The sequence below is a fragment of the Danio rerio genome, chromosome 3 (genome assembly GCF_049306965.1).
Source record: "Danio rerio strain Tuebingen ecotype United States chromosome 3, GRCz12tu, whole genome shotgun sequence".
NCBI lineage: Eukaryota > Metazoa > Chordata > Actinopteri > Cypriniformes > Danionidae > Danio > Danio rerio.
The window spans coordinates 23370607-23383103 of NC_133178.1; the positions used below are offsets into that span (position 1 = coordinate 23370607).

A 12497-nucleotide genomic window follows, 5' to 3' on the forward strand; every position below is an offset into this window, starting at 1 on the left:
TTAGCCCTTCCCCTTACCCATAACTCTCGTTTTGCGCGTGCCTGTGAAGGGGTAGTGGTGTCCCAATTCTCTTTAGCTTGAAGGCATAGGGCTAAAGAGAAGGGATATACACCCGTTCAAACGAAGATTTTTCAGGACCACACTCAAAACTAAGGGGTAGGAGAAATTTCACAGAATACACTAGCTCCAGCTGCTCCCGAAAGTAAGGTAAACACTAATTAGTAATTTTTGTCATCATTACGAATTTTTAAAACAAACAAACACGTTTTAATATATTCATAACCGCGTTCGTGTTTTACCGTCATGCTTTAAAAAAAAAAAAAAAAAAAACTGTTCGCAATCTATACCCAACAAACACACAACGTTGCCTCAACGTAGCGACCTTCCTACAACGTTGTACCAACATTGCAAAAAGGTTGAGGATTCTACGTTGTTTCTAAAGGTTGTCACAACGATGTCATAAGGTTGCCATTTAAACATCATGAGGGTCGCATGCTTTAGGTTGTGCTTAGGTGGCGTGGACGACCACTGTACAACATTTACTGGTCACAGCTGAATCAGTTTAAATTTCAACAAGCCGTCGTCTCATTCATCAACGACCGAGGAGACGTGAGTATTGCTTTATTTCTTCATGCTAAATAAGATACATAAATCGTGGATATTCAAACAAACCTATGATTTCGACAACAATCTGTTCCAACATTACACACACACAAAAGCCGTAATGAAGTTATTACGAGCGAGTAACATTTCGGCATTCCGTTAACGGACGGCAACAACATTAAAATCATTATGTTAAATCTCTCGATAAAACATTTCCTGATTATTTACCTACGCCTTGTCTTTAGTCAAATGGACAATAATGTTTTTGAAGTTCAGTTTTTTCCATATCCATCGTGATCAGTTAGTATGATACTTCATCACACAAGCCGACCCACTTTTTACAAAACACAAAATAACTTTTAAAAACAAAACATCTCTGTGCAGATTGCGTCCCGTTAAAGGAACAGTTCACTCAAAAATGATATGTACTCACGAATTATTTGCCCTGTAAATAATAAGTGATTCCAAACCTTTAAGTTTCTTTATTCTGTTGAACATTAAAGACTGTAAGCATTTGCTTTCATGGTAGGAAAACACTATGGAATTAAATAGTTACAGTTTTCCAGCTTTATTTAATACATCTTCTTTATTGTTTAGCAGAAAAAAAGCTAAATAAGTTTGGAACAAATAAAGAATGAGGCTAAAATGGCAGAATTGTCAGTTTTGGGTGAGCTATCCCTATAAGTTAAAGTATATAAATTGAGGTTCATATGCCTAATTAATATAGATAGTAATTAAAAGGTCTGCTAGTCTAAATTTCTATTTTGATTGGTCTTTTGATGTTTTATTTAAAACCCACTCTTCTCTTTGCTCAACAGGCTATTTTTACATGGAGGTAATCTTCTATTGATAATTTCTGGATTTTAATTATGCGTAAGTTGCATGAAACTATTGTTTAATCACTCACTGTTGTTTTCAAATTACTTATGTAACTTGTCTTTCAGAATGTTTTCAGCTGTTGAATTCACCTCAGATCAGTGTTGCTGTAATTCCTGATGGAAAGAAGAATTGAATGAGGTAAGAAGTATACTATTCTATTTACTATTAAATGTAGTTATGTTACCTAAAACAGCATGTCCATAATGTGGAAAATAGATCATGCTTATGAAAAATTACTTTATTATTTTGTACAGCTGTTATTGAAATGACACTAAGTTTAACATTTCATTAACAGCGAGCAACGCCACAACTACAGGACCTCTTCTTTCTCTTCTCATAATTTACAGTAAGTAAGTATTCGGAGACCTACTCTGACTTCTGTTAACTCAAACCTGTTTTCCCTGTATCTCTAAATTTATTTAATTGTTTGTAATTTTGGTATATGATATATTATTAAAACATTAAAATAAAGTAGGCTACATAATTACTCTGGAGATTTTATATGTAATGAAATTACAATAAATGTCTGAAACTTCAATAACTTGCTAGTCATAGTCATTTCCTGTGTAGTGCTGTTGTGTCAAGCTCTGATCTGTCCTCTCTTGTTCACTGCCTATTTTGACTTTTGTCTGCTGTGGATCTCTGAAGCTGGATTATCCGTTGAATTTGTTTCTTCCTCTGACTGCTTTCTCCATACCAACAACTACGACTGGTCTTCAGCTGCGCTCCCCGGTCTGCTGTATTCTCCAGTCCAGAGCTTCACTGACCAGTGTTTGAATTTTAATTTATATATTTATTTATATATTTATTTACATTTTAATGATTTCTTGTTTACTTTTCTTGTTTGTTTACCCTTTAGTTTAAATATATATATATATATATATATATATATATATATATATATATATATATATATATATATATATATATATATATATATATATATATATATATATAATCTAAACTTTATTTTATACTGTTTGCTTATAATTAGATACTGTATGTGTGCTGTATGTATTAAATGTTGTGAAATATATAATAAAAAGTTTGATTATATTCATTTGTGTGGCATTTTTACACTTTAAAGTTTACACATGCAGTTTTTAAATTAAATAGGAAAAATAAATGAACAATATTTCATATTAAGCAATACTGGAAAAGAATTGCTGCTTATCCTGTATTCTAGGCAGTAATGATAAACTGCCACAAAAAAATATTAATACAAGTAGTAAGAACGCCGCCTCGCGGTTGCTGAATGTCGCACGACAACGTTGCTACAGCCTTCTCACGTCTTACATTTCTACGTTGTGACAATGTAGCGAGCACGTAAGCGGCAACGTTGCCTTTGAAAAAATACAACGTTGTGCAGACATCGCTACAACGTAAATGTGTTTGTTGGGTAATCCCTAATACTAACTTCTGTACAGCAGTCCCACGACATTCTGACTCTTGATGACACTGCAGTACCCTGTCAGATAATTCTAGTGGCTGGGAATGGGCTTTTTACAGTGTCTGCTATAATGAATGTTGTCTTTGGTGTGTTTTCATAGATGAATATGGCCACTGTGTAAATGCACAGTACTGTTACGATCTTATTGCCACATTAGATCGTTTTGATAACATAATACATGGCTTCAGTGGTTTCCTGAAGATAAAAAACAAAAAATAGCACCACTGGATTCACCAAATACAACTAGAATCACTACAGTAGGCGCAATCATCTGAACTCATATAAAGCAAGAGATTACGAGGACATGATGATGTGTGCAGGTGATGTATTGCTGTCCCAAGTCTTAGGGGTAAATTTTGAAGCCCTTTCCTTGCTGAAAAATCCAGCTTAAACCAGCCTAGGCTGGTTGGCTGGTTTTAGCTGGTCAAACAGGCTGGTTTTAGAGGGGTTTTGACCACTTCCAGGCTGGTTTCCAGCCATTTCCAGCCTGGTTTTAGCTGGTCAGGCTGGAAAATGACCAGCTAAATCCAGCTAAAACCAGCTTGACCAGCCTTGCCAGGCTGGGAGCCCAGTCAAAACCAGCTATGTCCAGCTTAAACCAGGCTAGTCAAGCTGGTTTTAGCTGGATTTTTTAGCAGGGTTCCCCTTAACCCTCAGAGTTGCAAAGGCTAAGGGGGAGGGGAAGGTGTAGGGGTACAAAAATAGTATTGGATTTGGCCCATAGCCTCTTTACTCTTGTACTTGGAGTGAAAGCAGATCAATAAACTCACTATACAGTTTGACAAATATTGCAGCTGTTGGACAACATAATGTATTTTTGTACATATTGCATCTATGCAACTTATTTATAAGGATAGAGCCTATTTTAAGTATTTATAATTTAGATACAGCACGTTGGCATCCATCTGCCTGTCATTAAGCAGAGAAAAGACAGTTGATGTTGACATTCCACATGATGGTGACAGAGACCACATAATAAGCCCTTGGAGAAAAGATCAGCATTTTTTGAAACTGGTAAGTGACATTCTAAGTCGATCTCTCTCTGTCTCTCTCTCTTTCTCTCTCTCTTGTGTGTTGTAGTGTATTGAGTGTGAGATGGGACACTCAATTATAAGGAATGTATGTATCTTTTGTTGGCCACTCTGTATAAGCCTGAGTTACTTTTTGGTTGGCCATCTCTTTTTTTCTAATGCATCTCTTGTTTTCGTTACTGCAGACTAGTTCGTAAAAAGAAAGAAAGAAGAAATGCCCGCATGTTTTGCGTTTTTCCTTATCGCAAACAGAACAGTAATCTGATAGTATTTGCTTTGCTTTGGCTTATTGGGGTTAATTATTGGTTTCTCCCAATTGTAACAGAAATACTGGGTCTCCAGACTAATGGCATTTCATTCTGTTCAGCCTTATAATCTAAAAATTTGAGCAAAGTCACCTGTTTTTATCACTTTAGACACTTTGCAGGAGAATCATTCAAATACTAGCTTTAAAGTGATGTTGGTGAAGTAGCAACTGTTTCTGCTGTTCTGACGTAAAATGATTTTTAGTCTTTGTGTTTGACTTTTTTGGTTATGCCGTTGAACTGCTGTAAACGCAATATCACACTCGCAGTAGATATGGTTGTACTGGTCTGTATAATTGTCACTGGTGGGACACTGAGGCACTCAGACTGGCCTCATGCTAACTCGCGCCTCCCTCCAGTGCCGACATACAACCATAATGCACTGCTGCTCGTGTGATATTGCACATTTGTGTTAACTTCGTTTGTTTTTTTGTATCTTGTAACATTTGCAAAATTTAAAAATAATGATTAAGAAAAAAAACCCATCATTGCGTGATGATCAATAAACAACCAGCCAACCAAATGTGTGCTGTAGTAGTTTCACTATTCCTGTCACGTTTCACTAGTTTAGCAGCAGTTTTTAAATAGATACTATGGTAATGACAAATGCAGCATGAGCTTAGATTTAGAACAGTTTTTTTTTTAATTGCACCACTCAAAAATGCTAATCATAGCACCAATTAGCGTTACTAAATTCGCTAGTTGCCACTAGTCTTACTTCCACTATTAACTTAAATTAACATGAGATCAGACATTTTAAGTTAAGAACAATTAACATGTAACAGCTTACTTGAACATGTGTTCATTTAAAAATCTGCATGTAACTACAGTTGTTGTTTTAAATTATGCATGGGTGGATCAGCATTTCACAATATTCACTATACTTAATGCATTACCTGTTTGCATTCAGCTGTTTTTTTTTTTTTTTTTTTAGCTGGGTTATGCAAAATGACGTGTGTGTCTGTTCATTACTGAATGGATTAAAGAAGAGAAACTCACAAAGACGAGGTGGACACAGCAGGGCGAGTACAACACTTATTATTTTAATGCTAAATATGTCTTGTTTTACTTCCTTTCCTTTTCCTTCTTCAAATTTCAAATAACAATCCATGAAGCCACTTTGACTTTTGTGTTAGCATGAGTCTCCTTTAACAGTAAATGGTTAAATCATAAATTGTGTGCGTTATTGAAAAGAAATATAAGTGATTGTACTGTGAACAATTGTGAACAACTATCATTTTGTAATAGTAAAAATGAGGGAGACAATCTGCTTTTAAAAACATATGTGGATTTTTTTTTATATTGTTTTGTTGGGCAAAACTGAAAAAATAAAATGTTTTCAAATCATTTGGTTTATAAATTGGTATTAATTTGATTAATTTGAGTATCTGTTTCCTATATTTGTATAATTTCACTATTGGAAAAATCCTCTATGTAAAAGCTTTTAAATTAGAATCAGCCAACATAAGCAGACTGAATTTATCAGGCATGCTTTTTTTCTTTCTTTCTTTGTCTGTTTTGCTCAAATCTATGACAAAAGATTTCTTAGTCTCCAACCATGTGGTATTTACCTTTTATCACATTTCAAGAACTAGTAGTTGGTAGGCTTGAATAACCTTAACTCCAATCTTTACATATTGAAAACCATACATGTTTGTGCATTTAGTATGAGTAGTGAGGTTGCAGTTTCATTATCTGCAAATGAAGATTTGGCTGAATGCCTGTAATGTGTCATGATCTGATCAATCATTGTTTGAATTCACAATCTGTTTTCTTTCGCAGAACTGACAGCATTAAAGACAGCATTATGGACTTAGGCTTTTTCACAGACGAAAAGTTGTTTAATTTTTTTTTGCCAAAACAAGACAAAGATGTCTACATTAGAGAGCCCACTAATGTTCCTCCGCACTCTTAAGGACAATGAACTCATTGAAGATGAACTTTATGTAAGTTGAATATATATATATATAAAATTAAAAACTATTTTTTAGATCATGTATAAATATTAGAAAGAAAAAAGATTTAACCTTAAAGATTTTTTGCTTGTGCTTTTGAAGCAAAAACTGGAGGTCAGCACTAATGATAGTGATTTATATAATGTGTTGGAGAGTATTCAAAAGCGTGGAATGAAGACTGTTAGAAAGTTCTGGAATTGTGTGGACCAAGAGCATATAGTACAGCGCTACCCACAAGTCTCTGAAATCATCTCGGAGCTGATGAAAGGTTACAAATTATCTTTTTTTTTTTATTTCACTTAGCACTTCCTATTCATTTCATAACTGAGATTTCCAATTCCTCAGATCTTGAGAATCCACTAAACCAAAAAATAAGGCCAAGATCTGTAGATAAAAGCACGGGACAGGAAAGAGAGATTAAAAAGATAAAGATAGAGAGCATATCTGAGAGAAATGAAGCTGGGCCATCGTCACAAAGCACTTATTGCCAGAGGAAAATAGCTGAACATGTGGAAAGAGGTGAGTTATATTCACAATTACACCATCAGCTAATTGAGACTACACAGACATTAAAATCCAGTGCTTGAAATTCTTGCACTGCTCTGCTGCACTCTATTAAGCATCACTCCTATTAATACTTTTAAAGTAGTAAAGGAACATGAAACCCCCTATTTAATTACCAAATAAGTCTCATCATAATTTTTCAAATGCTGCATAATGGCTGTGATAAAGTTGGAGAATGAAGACAACTGACTTGAACAATGTCTTTACATATAGTGATTCTTTCAAGTATCAAAGCTTCTTTGAATCGACTTTTGTTGTTGTAATTAAACAATTACAACTAAATTAATATTTATTCTGTCTTGCTTGTTTGAATTAGTGAGCACAGATGCAGTCAGGCATGTCCACATCATTCAGTGCAGTTTATGAACCTAAATGAACGTCAACTAATAAGGATCAGTTTGTTCACAAATAAAAATTGAATATGGTGACAGTTCAAAATAATTATGACTGTTTAAAATTAATTTTTTACAAGTATGGTAAAAAAAAAAAAGAAGTACAAAATTGTGCTTTGGTGTGTAGAATTGTAAAACGTTTACCAAAATGAACACATTCTCATTGCACTTATGTACAGTAACATGGTACAAATACCTCAAGTTTTTCTTCACTGTTTTTTATGGTTTGTTACAGCCTTGCATTGATCTGCTAGTCTATTCTGTTGTCTAAATATATTGGCTGAAATATGTTTATAAAAATGTTTCAGGTCTGCAATGCTCTCCAGACTCCAGGACAGAAGACTCAAGTTTTTTATTATCAAGTATGTAAAGCGGTTTGGTGTTAAGTGTTTGTTTAGACACTTAAATGAACACAAAAAACAATTCCTTTTTCACCCTCCATTTTAAATGTGCTTTTTAGCCTCTTCGGTAAAGCTCTGGGACATGCCTGAACACAAGAAATGGCTTCCTGTCACATGTGGAGAAGAAGAGGCCTTACTGGATAGAGAAGCACTGTTTGACAGTAAGTTACCATCACTGTTTTAATGTTTCAAAGAAGCATCATCCTCTGACACATAATAATCTGCAAAGAACTGTGATGGAATTTTACTTTTTTCTTAAGCAATATACAGTAAACGATATTGTCATGACTAAATGAATATATAATCCATACAGTACGTCCGGAAAGTATTGGTTCTCTCAAGGTTTTTTTTCTTCACTCCCATCAGGTGAAGTTTTTTTTCCCTCTCCGCTGTCGCCACTGCCTCGCATGGTTCAGGATTGGTAGAGCTACGCATTGATGAATTTGCTCTTCAGTGTTTGAACTCTCAGTAATGATTAAATCACACTGAACTGAGCTAAACTGAACTGAACTGAACTTAAACACTAAAACCTGAACCACACTGTTCCAGTTACTATGACCATTTATGTGAAGCTGCTTTGACACAATCTACATTGTAAAAGCGCTATACAAATAAAGCTGAATTGAATTGAATTGAATTATTCATAGCACTTCACTTTTCCCACATTTTTTATGTTACATCCTTATTCCAAAACGGATTAAATTTATTCATTTCCTAAAAATTCCACACACAATATACCATAATGACAATGTTAAAAAAAAAAGTTTTTTTTTTGAAATTGTTGCCTGAAACCTGAAAAATCACATGTACATAAGTATTCACAGCTTTTGCTGTGAAGCTCTAAACTGAGCTCAGGTGCATTCTGTTTCCACTGATCATTCTTGAGATGTTTCAGCAGCTTAACTGGAGGTCATCAGCAACTGGAATAAATTCAGTTGATTGGACAGGATTTGAAAAGGCATACCTGTCTATATAAGGTCCCAGGGTTGACAGTGCATGTCAAAGCACAAACCAAGCATGAAGACAAAGGAATTGTCTGTAGACTTCTGAGACAGGATTGTCTCTAGGCACAAGGCTGGGAAAGGTTACTTTTTCTGCTGCTCTGAAAGTTCCAATAAACACACTAGCCTCCATCATCCGTAAGTGGAAGATGTTTGGAACTATTAGGACTCTTCCTAGAGCTGGATGGCCATTTAAGCTGAGTCATCGAGTGAGAAGGGAGAAAACCAGACACTGCTCATCACCAGGCTAATACCATCCCTACAGTGAAGCATGGTGGTGGCAGCATCATGCTGTGGGGAAGTTATTAGCAGAGGGAACTAGAAGACCAGTCAGGTTAGAGGGAAAGATGAATGCAGCAATGTACAGAGACATCCTGAATGAAAACCTGCTTCAGAGTGCCATGATCTCAGACTGGGGCAACGGTTCATCTTCCAGCAGGGCAATGACCCAAAGCAAACCCCCAAAATATCAATGGATTGGGTTCACAATAACTTGGTGAATGTCCTTGAGTGGCCCAGCCAGAGCCCAGACCTAAATGCTATTGAACATCTCTGGAGAGATCTGAAAATGGCTGTACATCATTGCTTCCCATCCAACCTGATAGAGCTTGAGAGGTACTGCATAGAGGAATGAGCAAAAATTCCCAAAGACAGGTGTGCCAAGCTTGTGGCATCATATACAAAAAGACTGGAGGCTTTAATTGCTGCCAAAGGTGCATCAACAAAGTATTGACCAAAGGCTGTAAATACTTACTGTATGTACATGTGATTTTTAGTTTTTTTTAGTTTTTATAAATTTGCGACAATTTCAAAAACTCTTTTGTCACATTGTCATTATGGGCTATTGTGTGTAGAATTTTGAGGAAATAAATTGTTTTGGAATAAGGCTGTAACATGAAAACGTGGAAAAAGTGAAGCACCATGAATACTTTCCGGATGCACTGTAAGGTTAATGACCTAATGCAGATATTTTTTTAGGGCCTTCTGTTAATATGGTGTGAGGGGTGAAACTCCTGAAGAAGCCCTTGCATAAATCTGTTATCATAAAATGTATACTTTAGCCTTTATAAGCTACTATGAGCGAGTAACTACATCTTTTTGGTAAAAGGCATGCTTCTGTATGTAAACTGATCATTCTCCTTAGAATTAAAGTGAGATAAAGGACAAACTCTGTCTGGTCTTATTCAATTTCAGTTCTCACAGTTATTTACATTTCTTTAGTGGAAAAAAAGGAGTTTCCACGACAGAACATTATTTTAAAAATGATAAATATATCCTGCAATCTTTTATTTTGATAACCAGATAAATATACTTAAAACATAAACAGTGCTTTAAAAAAAAGTTTGAGTAATACATTCTTCAAGAAATGACAAGTAAATATTCAAAACCTGTTAACCTGTGGTGGCAAAGAAATGATGCACATGGGCACATCTTCAGATGATTGGGTGTTTTGGGCCTTTCACAGTTTTTGTATTCCTTAAACTATTTACTGTGTGATTTATACTGTAAAACTGATTCATGTTGTGTACATAATTTACATATTCTTACTGATAAACTATCAAAACTCACCCCTATTCTCAGGAAAGAAGAATTGCATTGAACACAATGGAGAAATGATCACTCCTTTTACATTTGAGGAAAGGGGTGGAAAAGAATCCTGTAAGTCCTGGAAAACAAGTATATTATGCCAAGGGAAAACCGTCAGCAGTCTCATGGAGGTGAGAAGCAGTTGTTGCTAATGTGTGAAGTATTTGAATACTTTTGTCCATATACATAAAGCAAAACACAATTTCTAATTTTGTCTGCGCTTTTCTAACAAGGCATCACTTTATTTTCAGTTGGAAATATTGAAGATGCCGAAACGTAAGGGAAAGTTTACCCTTCGTAATTGATGTACCACGCATTGTTTATTGAGCTCGGAGTGAATCTTTATGACCTGTGAATTTTGGAGACCAAATTTTCTTCCATTTTGAGCTACAGCAGGTCTTCAACACTTGACCTTTTGGATTTGTGCTGACCTCTTTGTAGCCATTACTATTTTTTGCCTTTTCATTTGCCTATTTGTCCTTCAACCAACAGATGTAATTCAAGAACTTAATGTACACTTGCTGCCTGAATTATCGTACTTTCTCTTTTTCCTTCACTTTTGTCAATTGGTGAAGTTTGTCTCTCACCACGGTCACCACTGGCTTGCTTGGTTTGGGATATGTGGAGCTATGTAATGGTGGAGTTACTTTTCAGTCTTGGCTTTGTTTTGGATTTCAGCAGTGATATTTACATTACACTAAACTTCAACTGTGAAAACTGTACTGCAGGAGTTTTAATTTATTAGAACCGCATCTATGTGAAAACTGCTTTCACACAATCTACATTGTAAAAAGCAATATCAAAATAAAGATTATTTTAATTGAATTTGGCATGCTTGTTATGCTGCTGCAAGTGTGTTTGTGTGTGTGTGTGTGTGTGTGTGTGTGTGTGTGTGTGTGTCTGATCAGACTGTACAAATATTACATATTGCTAATGTGACCTTTACATGGATAAAAAAAATGTTCCATTGAATTTGGTCCATGCAGGTTTTTTTTTGGTCAACATTGCAATGATTTTCATTAAACACATCTCGGGAAAGATAGGGACACATTTCCAGTATAACTATAAACATTCAAATGTCCTATAAATGTGTTGTCTCTAAACTATCACAACTTTGATATGTTAAAATATTTATGGTTCACTGTGGTGTGTTGAAAATAAAAATTTATTGAATTAAAAATTAGTTCATGACAATATATGATAAATTTAGAGAAGCAGAGGAATTGTACAGTATTTATTATTATTATTTTTTTTATTTTATTTTTTATTTTTTGCAAAATAACTATAGTTTTAGCTATAAAGAAATGTTAGATTTGTCTGGACATTGCATATGCTTAAACAATGACCTGAGTAAGAAATTACTGTCATTATGATGTGTATGAAATCTGTTGTCATTACATTTCATGTTTTGATAAATCTAAAGTTTAATATGTGTTTACTAAGTTTTTAAAACTTAAAACAGCTCAAATTAATTAAGAGTTTATTTGTTATTGGCTGTGTGCTGAAATGTATAGGGATTAATAGGATGTGTTGGTAATTAAATTACTTTTCATGCAAAGTCATTAGAAATGTAAAGTAATGTAATTGATTAGTAATTTACTACTTTTTCTGCAGTAACATACCCAACATGGGTGACATGGTGGCTCAGTGGTTAGCACTGTCGCCACACTGCAATAAGGTCGCTGGTTCGAGTCCCAACTGGGTCAGTTGGCATTTCTGTATGGAGTTTGCATGTTCTCCCCGTGTTTACGAGGGTTTCCTCCGGGTGCTCTGGTTTCCCCCACAGTCCAAAGACATGCGGTATTGGGGAATTAAATAAACTAAATTGGCCGCAGTGTATGACTGTTAATAACTGTTTATTGATGTTTCCCAGTACTGGGTTGCAGCTGGAAGGACATCCGCTGTGTAAAACATATGCTGGATTAGTTGGTGGTTTATTCCGTCGTGGCGACTTCTGAAATAGAGACTAAGCTAAAGGAAAATGAATTAATCAACAGTTCATATAATATAGTGTATACTATATACTTCTATTGCGCCTCCAGAGGGAGTCATCGCCCAATTCTAGTCGGGTTTCATTTGGACTCAATCCCCCAGAATTCTTCAAACCTGAAACTGATTGCGGTTCCACCTGATTTTAACTCCCAGTCCTATACTTCTCATTTCCCAAAGAATTTTCTGAAGTTCTTTTTTAACCCTGTTATCATTACTGCGCGAGTTTCCTTGTATTTGTCTTCCTGTGTTTTTTTTTTTCTTTCTTTCTTGCATTGTTTATTAGACTGTTTGCTGCAAGCCCTAACTGATATTGTACTTTGATTTTGGATAGCCCTTT

The 12497-nt window shown here is 35.2% G+C and overlaps 1 protein-coding gene across 9 annotated transcripts; it reads left to right on the forward strand.

Annotated features, from left to right (window-relative positions):
• The first annotated feature begins 74 nt into the window (after positions 1 to 74).
• si:dkey-68o6.8 lies at positions 75 to 11360 on the forward strand. 9 transcript variants are annotated; one of them, XM_073944412.1, is made up of 10 exons: positions 75 to 207; positions 3817 to 3946; positions 5203 to 5290; positions 6051 to 6214; positions 6326 to 6491; positions 6569 to 6742; positions 7488 to 7541; positions 7640 to 7741; positions 10163 to 10299; positions 10420 to 11339. In XM_073944412.1, the coding sequence occupies exons 4-10, from the start codon at positions 6140 to 6142 to the stop codon at positions 10471 to 10473; spliced, it is 762 nt and encodes a 253-aa protein (XP_073800513.1). In that variant the 5' UTR covers positions 75 to 207; positions 3817 to 3946; positions 5203 to 5290; positions 6051 to 6139; the 3' UTR covers positions 10474 to 11339. The 9 variants fall into 9 exon arrangements, with proteins under 9 accessions (XP_073800513.1, XP_073800518.1, XP_073800511.1 ...); XM_073944417.1 differs by having other exon boundaries at positions 6379 to 6491; XM_073944410.1 differs by lacking the exons at positions 75 to 207; positions 3817 to 3946 and adding an exon at positions 4092 to 4219 and having other exon boundaries at positions 10420 to 11360.
• Positions 11361 to 12497: the final 1137 nt, after the last annotated feature.

Coding starts and splice junctions, on each gene's coding strand:
- si:dkey-68o6.8 (XM_073944412.1), top strand. CDS start 6,140: ATGTCTACATTAGAGAGCCCACTAATGTTCCTCCGCACTCTTAAGGAC. Junction 6,215..6,325: donor TCATTGAAGATGAACTTTAT/GTAAGTTGAATA, acceptor GTGCTTTTGAAG/CAAAAACTGGAGGTCAGCAC. Junction 6,743..7,487: donor AGCTGAACATGTGGAAAGAG/GTGAGTTATATT, acceptor AAAATGTTTCAG/GTCTGCAATGCTCTCCAGAC.